This window comes from Oncorhynchus nerka, linkage group LG14, assembly GCF_034236695.1.
Source record: "Oncorhynchus nerka isolate Pitt River linkage group LG14, Oner_Uvic_2.0, whole genome shotgun sequence".
NCBI classification, from domain to species: Eukaryota; Metazoa; Chordata; class Actinopteri; order Salmoniformes; family Salmonidae; genus Oncorhynchus; species Oncorhynchus nerka.
In genome coordinates this window covers 44,122,574-44,144,602 of record NC_088409.1, presented here as the reverse complement: position 1 = coordinate 44,144,602, position 22,029 = coordinate 44,122,574, and the positions used below count along the sequence as shown (strand labels likewise).

At 46.2% G+C, this 22,029-nt stretch overlaps 2 protein-coding genes across 3 annotated transcripts in view; one reads left to right on the top strand and one right to left on the bottom strand.

Annotated features, from left to right (window-relative positions):
* Positions 1–22,029, bottom strand: part of LOC115141188 (igLON family member 5) — a 169,294-nt gene that overhangs the window by 4,181 nt on the left and 143,084 nt on the right. The window contains exons 5-8 of one of the 2 annotated variants that reach the window (XM_029679911.2): positions 12,247–12,378; positions 7,457–7,577; positions 5,545–5,696; positions 2,310–2,353 (exon numbers count right to left, since the gene is read on the bottom strand). In XM_029679911.2, coding sequence (XP_029535771.2) covers positions 2,310–2,353; positions 5,545–5,696; positions 7,457–7,577; positions 12,247–12,378 — 449 coding nt within the window. Of the gene's footprint in view, positions 1–1,555; positions 2,354–5,544; positions 5,697–7,456; positions 7,578–12,246; positions 12,379–22,029 lie in introns of those variants that run through there. The other variant, XM_029679910.2, reaches the window with a different exon arrangement.
* The window catches only part of LOC115141189 (free fatty acid receptor 2-like), an 87,128-nt gene that overhangs the window by 15,558 nt on the left and 49,541 nt on the right, over positions 1–22,029 (top strand). The window contains exon 2 of the transcript XR_010458464.1: positions 2,223–2,465. The gene's annotated coding sequence lies outside the window, so the exon portion shown is untranslated. The remainder of the gene's footprint in view (positions 1–2,222; positions 2,466–22,029) is intronic.

Below are 22,029 nucleotides of genomic sequence, written 5' to 3'. Positions count from 1 at the left end.
GCACACTTCATACAATAGTATTACTAAAACAGTTCCATTCTTGAATAGATTGTTAGGGGCGCCCTTAAATATCATAGCACAGATTAACCCGATTGGATGCCTCTCCTATATCTTAGTTAGCAGGTTGGTTAAAATGAAATCAAACAAAAAAAGATGACAGCTATTCGCAGAATACTGAATACGGATGCTGCATATTCCTGTAAGGTCACAGGAATTGTGGGTAGTCAGCTAGTTGCTAGTGTGAGCCAACCTCTCCATTCAGGTTGGCTCACTATGGGGAAGTTTGCATATAGACATAGACACAGCAGGACATGACAGAGAGACAGCGGATGGGTAGTTGGGGTGTCATCGAGCCTCATAGCACACGTCTCAGTGGTTGATCTGTGCAGGTAAAGTGACTGGATAATTGAACCCTGGGGGGGTTCAATCAGGGCCCAGGTGTGGTGGTTTGTGAGGACGCGCCGCGTCTGCTTTACAGGGACGAGGGTGTCCTTGAGGAGGATGCTGTCAGGGCCAGGATTGAACGTGATTTATGGGGCCTGTCCATGGCTGGCGGGAAGGACACCGGGGGAAGCGGAGAGTGTAGGCCCTGTCGCTTATCCAGCCATAGGTAATGGCTAATTACATCTTTATCTCCTGGTGCGCCTGTCCTGCCATACAGGGGCTGACTGACTTACAGGGACGCTGCTTTACATACATCGCTTTAAGTCATTTATCCATGGAGCTGGTCTGTCTGGAGAGTGACACGCTAAGGGTAGCTGGTTGAATATATGTAATGTGTGTAGCATGTATTATACAGTTAACAGCATGAAAACAAAGGTTTTAATACAGACACGTTCACAAACGATATTACATTTCATTGACTGTGGACTCTTTTGGATGAAAAGACTCCCTCGGGATCAACTTCCATGTGTTTTTAAAATCCTTGTCAAAAAGAGCACAACTTGAAAACCTGACAACTTCGTCTTTTGTCGTCGTCGTTCAGTTCAACGAGTGTCGATTTCTCCGAGGGATTAAGTACAAAATATGTTTTTGCACACACGGCTCGTCATGAGCTCTGGAGTAGTATGTGTTCTTTTTTTTCTTTTTTTCTCACATGGAATTACTTTTCATATTTATTTAAATACTTATTAACATCATCAGTATTATTATCAACACCAAAAAAGTTATAGCAGTTTAACCTTGCAGAGTAAAACGGACACAGTGCAGGGGAGGAGGGGGAGTGGGAGGGAGGTTTCACGACAGGAACATCTCTAACCGGTACATGCTATCAACAAGCGACAAGGAAGGAGGATGACTGGTCAACGCCTTCAAAGCAGGAGACACGATTGTTATTTCTACAGTCCCTTCCTGGTTATGAAAACTGTAATAGAGGCTGATGGGTAATGTCATTCTGCTGGATATTTTTATGAGGATATTTTATTAGGATCCACATTAGCCACTGCCAATGGGAGGGTTGGATGTGGATAGACTGCCTCTAGTAACGGCATGGCTTCTGTACTGCATTATATTTACACACAAGACAGAGCACAAACCACCTTAACGATGAGGGGGCTTCTCACATGCTTCGTCTTGATTGCGATCCCAAAAGGATCCACTAGAAGGGCAAAGACTATATAGAACCCCCCACCACCCACCCTTCATGTGTGTTTTGACATCAATCGTAGCAGCCGCGTCCTATACACTGCCACGCGGTTAAAAACAAAATAAAACGGTACTTGTGTGATCATAGGGTCAAATGTCACAGGGCCAACGGGCCAATGGACAGCTTTCAACAAGGTCACGTGACCCTCATCATAATAACTAATCATTGTTATTATAGAGTAGTTCCAACCATAAATAGGAGTGTTGTTACTCCTAGTTTTCAAACGTATATGAGACCAACAGTAGTGTAGATCAGTCATCATTTAGATTTATAATAGTATTATTCTGGTGTTAAATATCTGTTTTCATCATCATCACAATTATCATTCTTAATAAACACAGACATCATAGACATCACCAATGTGACCCTCATTGGAAACAGCATGAAGTGGTGATAGTGGCAATAATAGTGATAGTGGCAATATAGGTAGCAAGGGGGGAGGTAGTGGGGTGAGGAATAGGGGGGAGTTGGTGTGGGTGTGAGATGCGATGCGTCAATGGCTCCTGGAAGAATGCATATCAATTTTGTTTCACAGTGATGGGTTCGTAATTAAAGAAATTCCTTCTTCCTTCCGCAGGCGGGACGGGACTTCCAGGAAAAGCTCTTAGACCTTCATCAGGAGAGAGACAGAGAGGCAAAGCCAGAAGCCGACGCCCGCACTCACCCCCACGTTGACGGCCACGCCTCGCCCGTACACGGCTCCCGGCCCTGCGGCAAGGGGCCCGGGAGAGAAGGACAGGCACCGGAAGGAGAGAGGAAACCGAGGGAAGAAAGAGTGGAGAAGAATTCGTAAGGGGAAAAGGAAACAAAAGGAGAAAACGTAAGCTACAAGTAAAAAGAGGTCAAACATTTTGGGATAGAAATGAAGTCTGAGTGTAATGACAGGGACAGAGAGTAAAACCATCCCCGAAGCGATCTGATATTAGTCAGAGTGGTGTGATTTTCAGTCTGTGTCCCATTCGTATAGACGGTTCAGACCCAGCTTGTTATAATGATGGAAGATTGATGATGAACGATTTATAATGATGAAGATTAGGTAAAAGAGGAGAGGAGAAGGACAAATGATGGGAGAGATAAGACAAAGAGGCAGGCGGAGTGGAGGGAATGGAGCAAGGTGGAGTGGAGGGAATGGAGCAAGGCGGAATGGAGGGAATGGAGCAAGGCGGAGTGGAGGGAATGGAGCAAGGCGGAGTGGAGGGAATGGAGCAAGGCGGGAGGGAATGGAGGGCGGAATGGAATGGAGCAAGGCGGAATGGAGGAATGGAGCAAGGCGGAGTGGAGGGAATGGAGCAAGGCGGAGTGGAGGGAATGGAGCAAGGCGGAATGGAGGGAATGGAGCAAGGCGGAGTGGAGGGAATGGAGCAAGGCGGAGAGGAGGGAATGGAGCAAGGCGGAGTGGAGGGAATGGAGCAAGGCGGAGTGGAGGGAATGGAGCAAGGCGGAGTGGAGGGAATGGAGCAAGGCGGAGTGGAGGGAATGGAGCAAGGCGGAGAGGAGGGAATGGAGCAAGGCGGTGTGGAGGGAATGGAGCAAGGCGGAATGGAGCAAGGCGGAGTGGAGGGAATGGAGCAAGGCGGAGTGGAGGGAATGGAGCAAGGCGGAGTGGAGGGAATGGAGCAAGGCGGAGTGGAGGGAATGGAGCAAGGCGGAGTGGAGGGAATGGAGCAAGGCGGAGAGGAGGGAATGGAGCAAGGCGGAGTGGAGGGAATGGAGCAAGGCGGAGTGGAGGGAATGGAGCAAGGTGGAATGGAGGGAATGGAGCAAGGCGGAGTGGAGGGAATGGAGCAAGGCGGGGTGGAGGGAATGGAGCAAGGCGGAGTGGAGGGAATGGAGCAAGGCGGAGTGGAGGGAATGGAGCAAGGCGGAGTGGAGGGAATGGAGCAAGGCGGAGAGGAGGGAATGGAGCAAGGCGGAGTGGAGGGAATGGAGCAAGGCGGAGTGGAGGGAATGGAGCAAGGCGGAGTGGAGGGAATTGAGCAAGGCGGAGTGGAGGGAATGGAGCAAGGCGGAGAGGAGGGAATGGAGCAAGGCGGAGTGGAGGGAATGGAGCAAGGCGGAGTGGAGGGAATGGAGCAAGGCGGAGTGGAGGGAATGGAGCAAGGCGGAGTGGAGGGAATGGAGCAAGGCGGAGAGGAGGGAATGGAGCAAGGCGGAGTGGAGGGAATGGAGCAAGGCGGAGTGGAGGGAATGGAGCAAGGCGGAATGGAGGGAATGGAGCAAGGCGGAGTGGAGGGAATGGAGCAAGGCGGGGTGGAGGAATGGAGCAAGGCGGAGTGGAGGGAATGGAGCAAGGCGGAGTGGAGGGGAATGGAGAGGAGGGAATGGAGCAAGGCGGAGAGGAGGGAATGGAGCAAGGCGGAGTGGAGGGAATGGAGCAAGGCGGAGTGGAGGGAATGGAGCAAGGCGGAGTGGAGGGAATGGAGCAAGGCGGAGAGGAGGGAATGGAGCAAGGCGGAGTGGAGGGGAATGGAGCAAGGCGGAGTGGAGGGGAATGGAGCAAGGCGGAGAGGAGGGAATGGAGGCGGAAGGGAATGGAGCAAGGCGGAGTGGAGGGAATGGAGCAAGGCGGAGTGGAGGGAATGGAGCAAGGCGGAGTGGAGGGAATGGAGCAAGGCGGAGAGGAGGGAATGGAGCAAGGCGGAGTGGAGGGAATGGAGCAAGGCGGAGTGGAGGGAATGGAGCAAGGCGGAATGGAGGGAATGGAGCAAGGCGGAGTGGAGGGAATGGAGCAAGGCGGGGTGGAGGGAATGGAGCAAGGCGGAGTGGAGGGAATGGAGCAAGGCGGAGTGGAGGGAATGGAGCAAGGCGGAGAGGAGGGAATGGAGCAAGGCGGAGAGGAGGGAATGGAGCAAGGCGGAGTGGAGGGAATGGAGCAAGGCGGAGTGGAGGGAATGGAGCAAGGCGGAGTGGAGGGAATGGAGCAAGGCGGAGTGGAGGGAATTGAGCAAGGCGGAGTGGAGGGAATGGAGCAAGGCGGAGAGGAGGGAATGGAGCAAGGCGGAGTGGAGGGAATGGAGCAAGGCGGAGTGGAGGGAATGGAGCAAGGCGGAGTGGAGGGAATGGAGCAAGGCGGAGTGGAGGGAATGGAGCAAGGCGGAGTGGAGGGAATGGAGCAAGGCGGAGCAGAAGGTATGTATGAGACTGACTGGCTGGGGGTGAGTCATTGGAGGGAGACTTGCCGAGAGAACAGCAGAATGAGGGAATAAAAGAGGAGAACAGGAGGAGATGAAGGGGCTCACTTAAGATGGCAGAGTGTGGAAGGCGGGAGAGAGGGTGGGATAGAGGGAGAGAGAGAACACAGTGTTGGAAATCGCTCATTGGGAAGGGCTAATGCGAGACGTGAGGAGCGAGAAGGAGAGAAACGACAACTTCCTGGGGTAGCAGAACAGGACAGGACAGAGGGAGAAATGGAGGAGAAAAGCTCTTTGGCGTAATGGGGTGGCGAATAAAGAGATGGAAAGACGGAGGGATTGGGGAAGGAGGGAGGGGGATGAGGAGATCCAACACCGCGAGCAGGGAAAGGAAGAGAGATGGGGATGGGGCAATGCAGTGTTTGACTAGGTGTATGTTTGCATTGGTTTGCTTCTCTAAGTATGTGTGCATGCACATTTGACTACTTGTGTGATTGAGTGAAGTAGAATGAGCTTAGACACATGTATGGATGTCTGTGTGTGTATGCATCACAGGAGGCTGCTGAGGGGCTGCTGAGTTTGATGTATTTGAACCCATTCCACTCAGTCTTCTCCAGTTATTACCACAAGCCCGTCCTCCCCAATTCGGGTGCCACCAACCTCCTGTGGTATGCATGCATGAGTGTGTGTTTGCATGTGGCTAGCTGTGTGTACGTATGTATGCTTAAGTATGTGTGTGTGTTTGTGTGAATGCTTTAAGTGACTCACGGAAGAGCAGCATGCTGGCGTTGGAGGCTCCCAGCCTGTTGGAGGCAAAACAGGTGTAGTTGCCAAAGTGTTTGTCCGTCACGTTGGTGAAGAGCAGCAGTGAGCGCGTCTTCTCGTTCTTGATCCTCAGAGTATTGTCGTTCTCTACCGGCCTGATACAGAGAGAGAGAGAAGGGAGAGAGGGAGCGAGTTGGGCGAGATAGAGAGAGAGGGCGAGGCAGAGAGAGAGGGGGGAGGTAGATAGAGAAAGAGGGGTAGAGTGGGGGAGTGGGGGCGACAGACGGAGAGAGGGAGAGAGAGAAATAACTTTATATCTGAAAGAATGTGTTAGCAATACTGGAAAGAATCTACCTAAACTATCAAATCAAATGTTATTTGTCACATGCGCCAAATACAACAAGTGTAGACCTTACCGTGAAATGCTTACTTACAAGCCCCCTCTTCTCTGTCACTACCTCACCTGACAATTCTAATAGTCAAACTCTAACAGCAATTAAATCTACAATACTCTCTGGTGTGCCCTAATAGAGTGCGTTCTCTCTCTCTCTCTCTCTCTCTCTCTCTTTTTCTCTCTCTCTCTCGCTCTCTCGCTCTCTCTCTCTCTCTCTCTCTCTCTCTTTTTCTCTCTCTCTCTCCCATGGTATTTTGATTATATTTGAAAGGATTGGATAAGTGTTACCAATACAGAGCTGAGTTTTTACCATATTACTCATTACAATCCAATCCTTTGCCATTGAGAGAGACAGAGAGAGAACATTAAATCACACCTCTTAGCGGGAAATGGTTATTATATTCTCCCCAGAGATCTCAGAAAAACACATTCCCCCTCCACTCTGTCACTACCTTACCTGACAATTCCAATACAAATCTAACAGAACTTAAACCTGCAATACTTCCTGGTGTGACCCATTGGATGTGAAAAAAATCGACCTAACCTATTAAATCAAATCAAATCAAATGTTATTTATCACATGCGCCAAATACAACAGGCCTTACCATGAAATGCTTACTTACAAGCCCTTAACCAACAATGCAGTTTTAAGAAAATATTTTGCTAGGCAATTTGTACATTAGGGTAGGTGTAAAGTGACTATGCATAGATAATAAACAGCGAGTAGCAGCAGTGGGTGGGGGGGGGCGGCAAAGCAAATAGTACGGGTAGCTATTTGATTAGTTGTTTGGCAGACTTATGGCTTGGGGGTAGAAGCTGTTAAGGAGCCTTTTGGACCTAGACTTGGTGCTGCGTTACTGCTTATCGTGCGGTAGCAAAGAGAAATGTCCATGACTTGGATGACTGGAGTCTTTGTTAATTTTTCGGGGCTTCCTCCGACACCGCCTAGTATATAGGTCCTGGATGGCAGGAAGTTTGGCCCCAGCAGTTTTTATACCAGGCGGTGATGCAACCTACATGTTGACCAGTATAAAGTTCATGCTCACATCGGTTACGGAGAGCGTGATCACACAGTCGTCCTGAACGGCTGGTGCTCTAATGCATGCTTCACTGTTGCTTGCCTCGATGTGAGCATAGAAGGCCCGTCTGGTAGGCTCGCACCACATCCGACGAGCATCAGAGCCGGTGTAGTAGGATTAAATCTTTGTCCTGTATTGAAGCTTTGCCTGTTTCATGGTTTGTCTGAGGGCATAGCGGGATTTCTTATAAGCATCCAGCAGCTCTAGCCTTTAGCTCAGTGCGGATGTTGCCTGTAATCTATTCATTTTGGTTGGGATATGTACGTATGGTCACTGTGGGGTCGACATCGTCCATGCACTTATTTATGAAGCCGGTGACTGAGGTGGTATACTCCTCAATGCCATTGGATGAATCCTGGAACATATTCCAGCCTGTGCTAGCAAAACTGTCCTATTAGAGAAAAAGTGAAGGAAAAGGAGAAGGAGGAGGTATTTTTCTTACCTGCGGTCATCTCTGTACCACTCAAAGGAGGCCGTGGGTACTGCCATGGCCTCACAGCGCAAAATGGCCGTCTTTCCCAGCTGGGCTGGCAGGTTCTTCACGTCTGTGATCATGGGAGGGTCTGAACAAGGGAGAAGGAGGGAGAAGTGAGAGAAATCTTTAACATATGTACACAACGATAGTGATTAAAAGTTAAGCTCAGACAAAGAAAGGCTCAGTTACCTTCAAGGTCGAGAAAGGTTGAGGTTGATAAATACACGCCATATAAATTTCTTAAGACATACACTACCGACCAAAGGTTTTAGAACACCTACTCATTCAAGGGTTTTTCTTATTTTTTAAATATTTTCTACATTGTAGAATAACAGTGAAGACATCAAAACTATGAAATAACACATATGGAATCATGTAACCATATATATTTGATATTTCAGACTCTTCAAAGTAGCCACCATTTGCCTTGATGACAGCTTTGCACACTCTTGGTATTCTCTCAACCAGCTTCATGAGGCAGTCAGGTGTGCCTTATTAAAGTGAATTTGTAGAATTGATTTACTTCTTAATGCGTTTGAGCCAATCAGTTGTGTTGTGACAAGGTAGGGGGGGGGATAAAGAAGATATCCTTATTTGGTAAAAGACCAAGTCCATATTATGGCAAGAACAGCTCAAATAAGCAAAGAGAAATGACAGTCTATCATTCATTTAAGACATGACGATCAGCCAATACAAAAAATGTCAAGAACTTTGAAAGTTTCAAATACAGTAGCAAAAACCATCAAGCGCTATGATGAAACTGGCTCTCATGAGGACCGCCACAAGAATGGAAGGCCCAGAGTTACCTTTGCTGCAGAGGATATGCTTATTAGAGTTACCAGCCTCAGAAATTGCAACCCAAATAAATGCTTCACAAAATTCAAGTAACAGACACATCTCAACATCAAACGTTTAGAGGAGACTGTGTTTTTAATTTATTTTTAATTTCACCTTTATTTAACCAGGTAGGCTAGTTGAGAACAAGTTCTCATTTAGAACTGCAGCCTGGCCAAGATAAAGCAAAGAAGTGCGACACAAACAACAATACAGAGTTACACATGGAATAAACAAACATACAGTCAATAATACAATAGAAAAAGTCAATATACAGTGTGTGCAAATGAGGTATGATAAGGGAGGTAAGGCAATAAATAGGCATAGGGGCAAAATAATTACAATATAGATATTAAACACCGGAGTGAAAGATGTGCAGAAGATGAGTGTGCAAGTACAGCTAATCGGGTGCAAAGGAACAAAAATAAATAAATAACAGTATGGGGATGAGGTAGTTGGATGGGCTATTTACAGATGGGCTGTGTACAGGTGCGGTGATCTGTGAGCTGCTCTGACAGCTGGTGCTTAAAGTTAGTGAGGGAGATATGCGTCTCCAGCTTCAGTGATTTTTGCAGTTCGTTGCAGTCATTGGCAGCAGAGAACTGGAAGGAAAGGCAGCCAAAGGAGGAATTGGCTTTGAGGGTGACCAGTGAAATATACCTGCTGGAGCGCGTGCTACGGGTGGGTGCTGCTATGGTGACCAGTGAGCTGAGATAAGGCGGGGCTTTACCTAGCAAAGACTTATAGATGACCTGGAGCCAGTGGGTTTGGTGATGAATATTAAGCGAGGGCCAGTCAACAAGAGCATACAGGTCGCAGTGGTGGGTAGTATATGGGGCTTTGGTGACAAAACGGATGGCACTGTGATAGACTGCATCCAATTTGCTGAGAAGAGTGTTGGAGGCTATTTTGTTTTTATATTGCCGAAGTCAAGGATCGGTAGGATAGTCAGTTTTACAAGGGTATTTTTGGCAGCATGAGTGAAGAATGCTTTGTTTTGAAATAGGAAGCCAATTTGAGATTTAATTTTGGATTGGAGGTGTGACTCTGAGTCTGTGAGTCTGGAATGAGAGTTTACAGTCTAACCAGACACCTAGGTATTTGTAGTTGTCCACATATTCTAAGCCAGAACCGTCCAGAGTAGTGATGCTGGACGGGCGGGTGGGTGTGGGCAGCGATCGGTTGAAGAGCATGCATTTAGTTTTACTTGCATATATGAGCAGATGGACGTCACGGAAGGAGAGTTGTATGGCATTGAAGCTCATCTGGAGGTTAGTTAACACAGTGTCCAAAGAAGGGCCAGATGTATACAGAATGGTGTCGTCTGCATAGAGGTGGATCAGAGAATCACCCGCAGCAAGAGCGACATCATTGATGTATACCTAGAAAAGAGTCGGCCTGAGGATTGAACACTGTGGCACCCCCATAGAGACTGCCAGAGGTCCAGACAACAGGCCCTCTGATTTGACACACTGAACTCTGTCTGATAAGTAGTTTGTGAAGCAGGCGAGGCAGTCATTTCAGAAACCAAGGCTGTTGAGTCTGCCGATAAGAATGTGGTGACTGACAGTCGAAAGCCTTGGCCAGGTCGATGAATACAGCTGCACAGTATTGTCTCTTACCAATGACGGTTTGGATATCGTTTAGGACCTTGAGCGTGGCTGAGATGCACCCATGGCCAGCTCGGAAAACCAGATTGAATAGCGGGGAAGGTACGGTGGGATTCGAAATGGTCGGTGATTTGTTTGTTAACCTGGCTCCCGAAGACCTTACAAAGGCAGGGTAGGATAGATATAGGTCTGTAGCAGTTTGGGTCTAGAGTGTCTCCCCCTTTGAAGAGGGGGAAGACCGCGGCAGCTTTCCAATCATTGGGATCTCAGACACGGGTTGCAACAATTTTGGCGGATCATTTTAGAAAGAGAGGGTCCAGATTGTCTAGCCCGGCTGATTTGTAGGGGTCTAGATTTTGCAGCTCTCTCAGAATGCCAGCTATCTGGATTTGGGTGAAGGAGAAATGGAGGAGGCTTGGGAAAGTTGCTGTGGGGGGTACAGAACTGATGACCGGGGTAGGGGTAGCCAGGTGGAAAGCATGGCCAGCCGTAGAAAAATGCTTATTGAAATTCTCAATTTATTGGTGATGACAGCCTCAGTGCAGTGGGGAGCTGGGAGGAGGTGCTCTTAGTCTCCATGAACTTTTGGAGTTTGTGCTACAGGATGCAAAATGTCTGTTTCAAAAAGCTAGCCCTTGCTTTCCTAACTGCCTGTGTATATTGGTTCCTAACTTCCCTGAAAAGTTGCATGGGCTCGGCTAATGCAATCAGGCTATTCATGACGCTAATGCAATCAGGCCTTAAAGGACACCAATAATTAGAAGAGACTTGCTTGGGCCAATTGCATGAGCAATGGACATTTGGTCCTAACTTCCTGGGTGGGCTACAACAGGCCACTACTAAAGTGAAAAATAATTAGAAGAGACTTGCAAGAAACATGAGCAATTTAGACCGGTGGAAATTTTGTCCAAATTTATTGTGAAACATGGTGACACTGGTGGCTACAACAGCATTCTGCCTCTGGTTTGGGCTTAGTGAAGTGATGGGAGTGCTGCATCAGATGACCTGGCTTCCACTATCCCCCGACCTCAAACAAATTGAGATGGTTTGGGATGAGTCGGACCACAGAGTGAAGAAACAGTTGCCAACAAGTGCTCAGCATATGTGGGAACTCCTTCAGTACTGTTGAAAAAGCATTCCAGGTGAAGCTGGTTGAGAGAATGCCAAGAGTGTCATCAAGGCAAAGGGTGGCTATTTGAAGAATCTCAAATATAAAATATATTTCGATTTGTTTAACACTTTTTGGTTACTACATGATTCCATATGTGTTCTTTCATAGTTTTGATGTCTTCACCATTATTCTACAATGTAAAACATAGTAAAAATGAGTAGGTGTTCTAAAACTTTTGAGATATTGCATTCATACATATTGATACATAACTGAATCTTACATATTCAGTGATATTTTACATACATTGAATAAAAATATAAATGCAACATGTAAAGTGATGGTCCCATGTTTCTTGAGCTCCAATTAAAGATCACAGAAATGTTCCATATGCACAAAAAGCTTATTTCTCTCAAATTTTGTGCACAAATTTGTTTACATCCCTGTTATTGAGCATATCTCCTTTGCCAAAATAATCCATCCACTGACAGGTGTGGCATATCAAGAAGCTGATTAAACAGCACGATCATTACATATGTGCACCTTGTGCTGGGGACAATAAAAGGCCACTAAAATGTGCAGTTTTGGCATACAACACAATGCCACAGATATCTCAAGTTTTGAGCGAGCGTGAAGTTGGCACTCTGATTGCAGGAATGTCCACCAGAGTTGTTGACAAATCATCGATTGTTCATTTCTCTACCATAAGTCGTTATAGAGATTTTGGTAGTATGTCCAACTGGCCTCCCAACCACAGACCATGTGTATGGCGTCGATTAGGCGAGTGGTTTGCTGATGTCAACATCGCGAACAGAGTGCCCCATGGATGCAGTGGGGTTATGGTATGTGCAGGCATAATCTACGGACAACGAATACAATTGCATTTTATCGATTGTCAATTTGAATGCACAAAAATACCGCGAAGAGATCCTGAGGCCCATTTGTTTTTTACGGTATCTGTAACCAGTCATGTGAAATCCATAGATTAGGGCCTAATGAAGTTATTTCCATTGACTGATTTCCTCATCTGAACTGTAACTCAGTAAAATACTTTAAATTGTTGCATGCTGATTTTATATTTTTGTTCAGTATAGTATTATCTTATGGGAGGTATACTATGTGTGGGGTGTCTGTTTCTGTGACTGTTTCTGTGTGTCTGTGTATGTGAGTGCATGCATGTGTTTTTGGTTTGTAGGGACACTCACAGTTGACAGTGACCTTGACTTTGCGTATGTCGGGCTGCGTCACTCCATTGTTGGTGATGCACTCAAACTCCTCCGCCTGATGCCGCTTGATCTCTGTTATGTCCAGGAACTCCCCCTCACTCATTAGACCATCTGATTGGACAAAGGACAGGGTCAAAGGATAGAAGCCAGAGGTTATCACAGGCTGAGATGTGCATTTCTTCAAGGTCAATTAAATAAATTAGTGTGAAAATACCAGGTTTTTCCCACTAGATGCCACTGTTGCTAATACTGCCACCACACCCTTTTATACATTTTTCTGATCTCTTGTGTTTATTAAATGTGACTCGTTTCAGGAAACTAGGCATATGTCACACGTCACTACTTCACAGGAGAGTTATTTGCATATAAACATACATTTTTGGGGTAGAAGTGCATTCTGAAACATCTGACCTTTCATGTGCAGTAATAACAAACTTGTACGCCATCTGTAAATACGAATACAATTGTTAAATTACGAGACTAGTTGATTTAGCCATGGAAAAAGTCAGGAACCTTCCCGCTAGCCATGATTGGCTGAGATAATGGATGGGCTGGACATGCCAAGAGATGAGTTCAGATTGGTCTGACATGTAGCACGCTTCTGTCTATAACAAATGGCTGCTCAGTATGTGTAGGTCATACATTCTAACGCAGCTTTTAAAAAATATATCACAAATAACTGCAATAGTATTGCACTCCACTTTCTGCAGGACAGAGTTTTGAAATCAGTGGAATGCCCGGTGGAAGCAGAGTATGATAGCTAAGGAGATTCTAGAGTTACATTACATTTAAGTCATTTAGCAGACGCTCTGATTGCAAATATGCGAAGGAAGTCGAAAAGAGAACACAAGCCTGTTGTATGAAACCCCTGTCTACAGTCTACAGAAAAAAGGCAAACTCAGCTCCATCATTGATTGAATCAGATGTCTCATTCATCACAAAACACACCGATTTTGCCAACTACTTGAAAGACTTGTCATTGGCAAGATATGCAAACTTAGGTATGACTGATGTGCTAGCAACAAACAATAACAGTACACATACAAGCATATCTGACCAAATTATGAAATTGTACTTCTGAATTCCGTAAAGTCAGTGTGGAATTCAGTTTTTCTTTATTTTTACTATTTTCTACATCGTAAAATAATAATGAATACATCAACACTATGAAATAACGCATATGGAATCATGTAGTAACCAACAAAGTGTTAAACAAATTCTTCAAAGTTGCCACCCTTTGCCTTGATGACAGCTTTGCAAACTCTTGGCATTCTCTCAACCAGCTTCACTTGGAATGCTTTTCCAACAGTCTTGAAGGAGTTTCCACATATGCTGAGCACTTGTTGGCTGCTTTTCCATCACTCTGCTGTCCAACTCATCCCAAACCATCTCAATTGGGTTGAGGTTGGGTGATTGTGGAGGCCAGGTCATCTGATGCAGCACTCTATCACTCTCCTTATTGGTCAAATAGCCCTTACACAGCCTGGAGGTGTGTTGTGTCATTGTCCTGTTGAAAAACAAATGGTAGTCCCACTAAGCGCAAACGAGATGGGATGGCGTATCGCTGCCGAATGCTGTTGTAGCCATGCTGGTTAAGTGTGCCTTGAATTCTAAATAAATCACTGACTGTGTCACCAACAAAGCAACCCCACACCTCCTCCTCCATGCTTCATGGTGTGAACCACAAATGCAGAGATCATCCGTTCACCTACTCTGTGTCTCACAAAGACATAGCGGTTGGAACCAAAAATCTCAAATTTGAACTCATCAGACCAAAGATATTTCCGGATTGACTGACCTTCATGTCCTAAAGTAATGATGGACTGTCCTTTCTCTTTGCACATTTGAGCTGTTCTTGCCATAATATGGACTTGGTCTTTTACCAAATAGGGCTATTTTCTGTGTACCACCACTACCTTGTCACAACACAACTGGCTCAAACGCATTAAGAAGGAAATAAATTCCACAAATTACCTTTTAACAAGGCACACCTGTTAATTGAAATGCATTCAGGTGACTACCTCATGAAGCTGGTTGAGAGAATGTGCAAAGCTGTCATCAAGGCAGATCGTGGCTACTTTGAAGAATCTCAAATATAAAATAGATTTGGATTTGTTTAACACTTTTTTGCTTACTACATGATTCCATATGTGTTTTTTCATAGTTTTGATGTCTTCAGTATTATTCTACAATGTAGAAAATAGTTTAAAAAATAACGAAAAACCCTGGAGTGAGTTGCTGTGTCCATCGACTAGCTAACATTACGTGTATGATCTGTGTAGTAATATTATTTGTATCTCAGAGCCATTTGCATTGCTAGTTATAGCCTAATGTTAGCTAGCTAGCTAACATTGAATCTAGTTGGTTAGCTACCTGCAGGTTGATGTAGCATAGTAACATTATGAGTTGGGATTATGGTTAATTGTTTAGCTAGTTAGCTAGCTGCAGGTCTAAACAAAATACTCCACTATGCAAGGTACCATATCACTGTACCGTTTACACATTCTGTATTCTGTGCCTGTGACAAATAAACTTTGATTTGATATAGTGTGGGTTTTCCAGCGACGGTAACGTGAAGGACAACATTACCTGCATTAAAGTCAAATTAGGATATAACGTTGGGCCAACGAGACATGACCAAGTTCTAAAATTCTCTAGTAGAATGCCCTGCTTTTATTTTGTCACACTCGCAACCATAAGCTATTTTCTGTAATTAGCTGGCCGTTAACTTGTAAATGATGATTGTGTTGTGAGTTTATTTTCCTGTAACTTATTAACGTTAGCTCGCTAGCTAACAAGCTAGAAACAAACCAAAATATTGTTAAGAAAGTTGCTATAAATTGCCTGGTTTGTAGATTAATTTTTAAACTGATGGGTTTATTGGTGTTAATATACACCAGTCATGCTGTCATGTATGTGAATCCTTAAAGAGATGGGCGGGGCTAAGGCTTAAGAGGGTGTGAATGATGCTGAATGGGTGTAGACAAAGAAGAACTCTCCAGTACGTGTACAAAAACATTCCAGGGCTATTTTCTCAGAAGTGGGGTTACAAGTTGATCAACTTTCAAAGCAGTATTACTTTCCCATTGTTCCTCAACTGTAGTGTATGATATACCATTTCCTATGTAAAGAACACCATTTCAAATGTTGCTATTTAAGACCGAATCGAACCGGTTGGTCACAAATGGATCACAATATTTTATTTTCAACTTTGGGTAGAAAACCAATAGCTTTTCCTCATGATGAGATGAAAAGGTTGTGATGGCAGCAGCAGGAATAGTGGCATCAAGTGGGAAAAACTTGGTACCTTCACAATCATTTATGGTAAAGAATACAAGTGACTTCAATGGGGAATGAAACCATAAACAGAATCACAAAGGTTGAAGAAGCAATACCACAAGCAGCAGCTCCATACTACGTGTCAGAGATAGAGAGACGTGATACTGTATACTGTTTGTTGGTGTGGGATTGGTGTCTGTGGTCTGTGGGTGACTGCTGATAATTCTATTGGATTCCTCCTGTCTTACTCATTGTCAGAAATAATTATGGTTCAAATTGAATGTTAGGTACTATATTTATTGGAAATTACATGAATACTATAAATTAAAATGGCCAATTTGGGTGTAATCAATTAGCTTCATTTCTCAGAGATCAAATGATATTCCTTCCATTTGGTGCCTAATGAACACGACCCAGATGTAGAATAATGTTGCCCTAGATGCTGATTTATGGTCCGTTTGGGGGTTTTGCCAGGTGTGGATTGGAGGAGGTGGAAGCTGATCCTAGATCTGTGTTGGGATGTTACTGTATGTCCATGAGCAACAGATACTGAAGCTAGGGACTGAGGCTTGACAACAATGTTACATCACTCCTTCACAAAGCCTCTACATAAATAAATAGGTATTTATTTTTAAACGAGTTTGGCCACACCAAACTCGACAGGGGTAACAGTGTGTGAGTCACTATGCAGTAAGAACAAAATGGAGCTGTTACGTGGTGTTTGACAAAACTCCCTAGTACACTGACAAGCGAATTAGTCTGTCGCTCACTTCGGCACCCCTCGTTGTCCTATGGCAACGTGACGGAAAAAGGCTTTACCGAGTCAAAGAGACCGGCTGGCTAGAATATATTGGCTTTATCCATGTAAGGGAATGGATGCTCCACACAGCTAGATGTTTCTGGCAGCCTCCAAGCTCCAACACCATTAAGCTTTTCTCTAATTTTGCCCATTAAAGAAGTCAGGCTGTGGAACACGACATAATACATCATCTGTCTGCTAACAAGGAAATCCACAGCTTAAATTGCTGCTCAGTTATCAGAATAACACATTTTAAAAAGCCAGCCAGTCAGTGGACCACTGGCCTCCACACACACACACACACACACACACACACACACACACACACACACACACACACACGCACGCACGCACACACGCACACACGCACGCACACACCCACACACACACCCAGTGTTGTCGAGCAAACCCCCCCCCCTGCCCCCCCACAAACACACATGTGCCTAAACCCGCGTAACAATTGACGCACGACACACTAAACTGTAGCAATAATTCCTGTCAGAGATTAGCGCGGAGGTTCCAATTGAAGATTATACTGGGGGATTATTAGCTGCGGCTACTGAGCTGGAGATGATTATCTGCAGCTGCTGCAGTGGCGATACAGCCTGCCACCCGCCACCCTGTAGCGAGTAGTGGCAGCGGTGGCGAGACGCGCTGGGGGTTTACAGCAATGTTATTCACTCATAACACTAGCCTAATACATTTGGCTCCCCTGTGACATCCCCGATGACGCTGGCTGAGCACCCAACTCTGCCCCCGGGGAAGAAGGGAAGGCAAGGGAAGGGACACAAGCCAGAGATCCAAATCGCTGAGACACAACCAGGGCGGCAGAATAAATATTTAAAGAGACTGGCCTAATATATTATAGACGGCTTCTAGAAAGGAGGGAGAGAGAGAAAGAGAGAGAGAAATACAAAAAGATACAGAAAGTGAACGAGTGGTTGAAATCAAAATAAAGAGAAAGGTAGGTCCGGTTGGGGTATTTCATGTGCACTTTTGTGGCTATTTTCATTCTCAGCAGCTGTGTGATGTAATGTGTCAGTACACAGCACACCCCTTCATTCCCTGCCTCCCTCTGACTTGTCTCTGACCGTTCCTCCACGGGGAGGTCATATCAGGGAATCAGTCCTCCAGTGAATTCTCATGGCTCTCACAATGGCCTGTACAACACTGCAGTTCCATCAGACGCTTAAACAGACACTACTGGAGGAAGACCTAGGGCTTTTGTGATCATTTGTGATCATTTTTTTAATTTGATCTTTATTTCACTAGGCAAGTCAGTTAAGAACAAATTCTTATTTACAATGACGACCTACCAAAAGGCAAAAGGTCTCCTAAACAGTTTCCCTATTCACTCTTTAATGCATTCATTTGACCAGGACCCAAGAGGACTCCCCTAGGGCTCTGATTAAAAGTAGTGCACCATATAAAATAGGGAGTGCTTATATTTGTCCTGTTTCACACATGTACAAGTTTGTAACCTGTACAAGTATGACATGGAAATGTGTTTTCTGCTTATCCCACTCCCCTGAGAGTGGGGTCATGGCCAGGGATCAGCCATTATTGACAGCGACCCTGGAGCAATTAGGGTTAAGTGCCTTGCTCAAGGGCAGATTGACCGATTTTTTCACATAGTTGGCTTGGGGATTCGAACAAGCACTCTTTTAGTTACTGGGCCAATGATCTAACCGCTAGGCTACATGCCGCCATACAGTAACTGAAAGGTTGCATGTTTGAATCCCGAGCCGACTAGGTGAAACAAACCTGCCGATCTGCTCTTGAGCAAGGCATTGCTCCAGGGTTGCTGTCAATAATGGACGTGCCTTTCTCTTTATTTCGATTTTGACCACTCGTTCTCTTTGTCTTTTTTTTTGCCTCTCCGTTTCTCTCTTTCTCTGTTTATTTCTCTCTCTCTCTCTTTTTCTCTCTCTCTCTCTCTCTCTCTCTCTCTCTCTCTCTCTCTCCTTTCTAGAAGCCGTCTATAAGATACTAGGATAGTCTTCTGCAGCCCTGGTTGTGTCTCAGCGATTTGTATCCCTGGCTTCTTTCCCTTTCTTTGCTTTCCCTTCTTCCCCGGGGGCGGAGTTGGGTGCTCAGCCAGCGTTGACGGAGATGTGTGGGGGTGCCATTTCAGACACAGACCTGGACTTCCACCACCAACCAAACACTTAGATTAGACCTGAGGGGAAAAGAGGAAGCCAGACCGATGGTTGAAAGGAAAGAGGTCAAAGTTTAGATCTGCCCTGCAGTGAAACTGTAGTCCATTTCCCTATAGCACGTTGACACTTTAGGAGCACTGAGCAGTCAGACTCAGTCAGAGCCTTTGAGTTCTATTGCAGTGGAGTGTATCTGTAGCAGAGGTGGTCTGGTTCTTTCTAGCTCTATCAGCGGTAGTCGAGCATCTGTCAGACATTGTTTGTTTAACTGAGACCATAGTGAATGGCGTCTCATGCGATGGAGTGGGTGGGCCAGAGAGCATCAATGTGGAGTGCTGTTTGTATGTGTGTGTGTGTGTGTGTGTGTGTGTGTGTGTGTGTGTGTGTGTGTGTGTGTGTGTGTGTGTGTGTGTGTGTGTGTGTGTGTGCGCGTCTTGTCTAATGGATGGGATGTCCAATGATAAGAGCTTGATGTCTCAGATTTAATGGGGGTTCAGGTGATGTCTGTGAAAGAGTGTGAATGGGAGATGGAGATGGTATCAGTGAGATATAAAGTGGGCAGGAGCAGTACTCGGAGCTGTGTGTACATGTCACAGACTCACGGTGGTACACGTCTGGGTTGTATTCATTAGGCATCCATTGGAAGAAAATAGACTGTCACAGGAAGGGACTACCTGTTGTTTTCTGTTGCAAAACGTTTCAAAACTATTTCTGTTGCATGCACTAATGAATAAGGGCCCTGGTGACCATGGGAATGATGGCACCACGGTCCCAATGTACCAGGTGCAGAGGATTGTCCTCAAGTTGTGTGTCTCTACACCTACGTAGGGGTCCCACTGTGATCTATCCCCCAATGCAGTGTCTGAGTAGAGTGACAGGTGCATGGTGGATTGTCTTGAAAGTGTGTGTCCCGACTCCCTCCACCCAGGCGGGACACCCCACTACCACTTTGTCTCCCACCCACTGCAGTGTCTGAATAGAAGGACAGATATCTCGCAGCTTCTCACTGTTTCTCTAGGCTTCTCTTTCCCCTCCCTCTCTCCTCCCCACCACCACTCCCCCAGCAGCCCATGGCTTCGCTGCAGTGACTCCCACAGAATAACAATGCTGCCCTATCTCACAATCCACACTGAAGGGGTGTGTGTGAGGGAACGAGGGTGGGGGAGTATACTGCTGACAAGGAAGAAATGCTGTAGGTCTGCAGACAAGCACAGCAAGTGGCTGTAATGTACTTTAAGGGTGTGTGTGTGTGTGTGTTATCTTCCAAGCTGTTGCACCCCCAGTAGTTCACTATAACACAGTGTAACACCGTGCTAAACCTATCTAATGCCTAGCAGGGTAACCTCAACATGCTCAACACATTCTATGAGATGCATCAGCATGAAATAAATCATTTAAAATCTTACCATTGATGGTGGCAGACATGGTAATAGGACAGGAATCATTTCACAAACAAATCTAAATGGATATGAATTAGCTTGTTAGACGTTTTATCACGACCACCCTCAAAACCAATGTGATTTATTTGGATGATGATGGAAGACATAAATAGTGTTCTAATGACAAACATCATTATTAGCATTGTTGCCATGGTAAAGGCGGCGACAGTGAGGATGGTGACAGATGCTGATGATTGTGGCTGGCACGCGTTATTTGTGGATAATTATGTGTGATGTGTATGAGAGGGAACTAGCAGCCACAGCCTGGGTGTGATGGAAATGGCAACAAGGGCAGATGACAGTGGACATGGGACAAATAAAGGGACTGGGACAGAAGGTTGGGGACTATGACAGGAAACAAGGACAGAAACAAGGGACTGGGAACAGGGACTAGTTAGTATAGACTACGAGAGCGAACAGAGGACAGGAGACAGAGACTGGTAAAGGGACAGACTACTGGGAGAGGAGACATGAGGACCGGGTACTACGACAGGAGACAGGGACTGGTAAAGGGACAGACAACTGGGAGAGGAGACATGAGGACTGGGTACTACGACAGGAGACAGGGACTGGTAAAGGGACAGACAACTGGGAGAGGAGACATGAGGACTGGGTACTACGACAGGAGACAGGGACTGGTAAAGGGACAGACTACTGGGAGAGGAGACAAGAGGACTGGGTACTACGACAGGAGACAGGGACTGGTAAAGGGACAGACTACTGGGAGAGGAGACATGAGGACTGGGGTAAAGGGACAGACTACTGGGAGAGGAGACAGGGACTGGTAAAGGGACAGACTACTGGGACAGACTACTGGGAGAGACATGAGGACTGGGTACTACAGACAGGAGACAGGGACTGGTAAAGGGACAGACTACTGGGAGAGGAGACAAGAGGACTGGGTACTACGACAGGAGACAGGGACTGGTAAAGGGACAGACTACTGGGAGAGGAGACAAGAGGACTGGGTACTACGACAGGAGACAGGGACTGGTAAAGGGACAGACAACTGGGAGAGGAGACAAGAGGACTTGGTACTACGACAGGAGACAGGGACTGGTAAGACAACTGGGACAGACTACTGGGAGGGAGAGACAAGAGGACTGGGTACTACGACAGGAGACAGGGACTGGTAAAGGGACAGACAACTGGGAGAGGAGACAAGAGGACTGGGTACTACGACAGGAGACAGGGACTGGTAAAGGGACAGACAACTGGGAGAGGAGACAAGAGGACTTGGTACTACGACAGGAGACAGAAACTGGTAAAGGGACAGACAACTGGGAGAGGAGACAAGAGGACTGGGTACTACGACAGGAGACAGGGACTGGTAAAGGAGACAGGGACTGGTAACAGGAGACAGGACTACAGACAACTGGGAGAGGAGACAAGAGGACTGGGTACTACGACAGGAGACAGGGACTGGTAAAGGGACAGACAACTGGGAGAGGAGACAAGAGGACTGGGTACTACGACAGGAGACAAGGACTGGTAAAGGGACAGATAACTGGGAGAGGAGACAAGAGGACTGGGTACTACGACAGGAGACAGAAACTGGTAAAGGGACAGACAACTGGGAGAGGAGACATGAGGACTGGGTACTATGACAGGAGACAGGGACTGGTAAAGGGACAGACAACTGGGAGAGGAGACATGAGGACTGGGTACTACGACAGGAGACAGGGACTGGTAAAGGGACAGACAACTGGGAGAGGAGACATGAGGACTGGGTACTACGACAGGAGACAGGGACTGGTAAACAGACAACTGGAGGAGACAGACTGGGTAACTGGGACTGAGGGACAGACATGGGAGGACTGGGTACTACGACAGGAGACAGGGACTGGTAAAGGGACAGACAACTGGGAGAGGAGACATGAGGACTGGGAGGAGACAGGGACTGACAGACAACTGGGAGAGGAGACATGAGGACTGGGTACTGACAGGAGACAGAGACTGGTAAAGGGACTGGGAGAGGAGACAAGACAGGAGACAGAGACTGGTAAAGGGACAGACTACTGGGAGAGGAGACATGAGGACTGGGTACTACGACAGGAGACAGGGACTGGTAAAGGGACAGACAACTGGG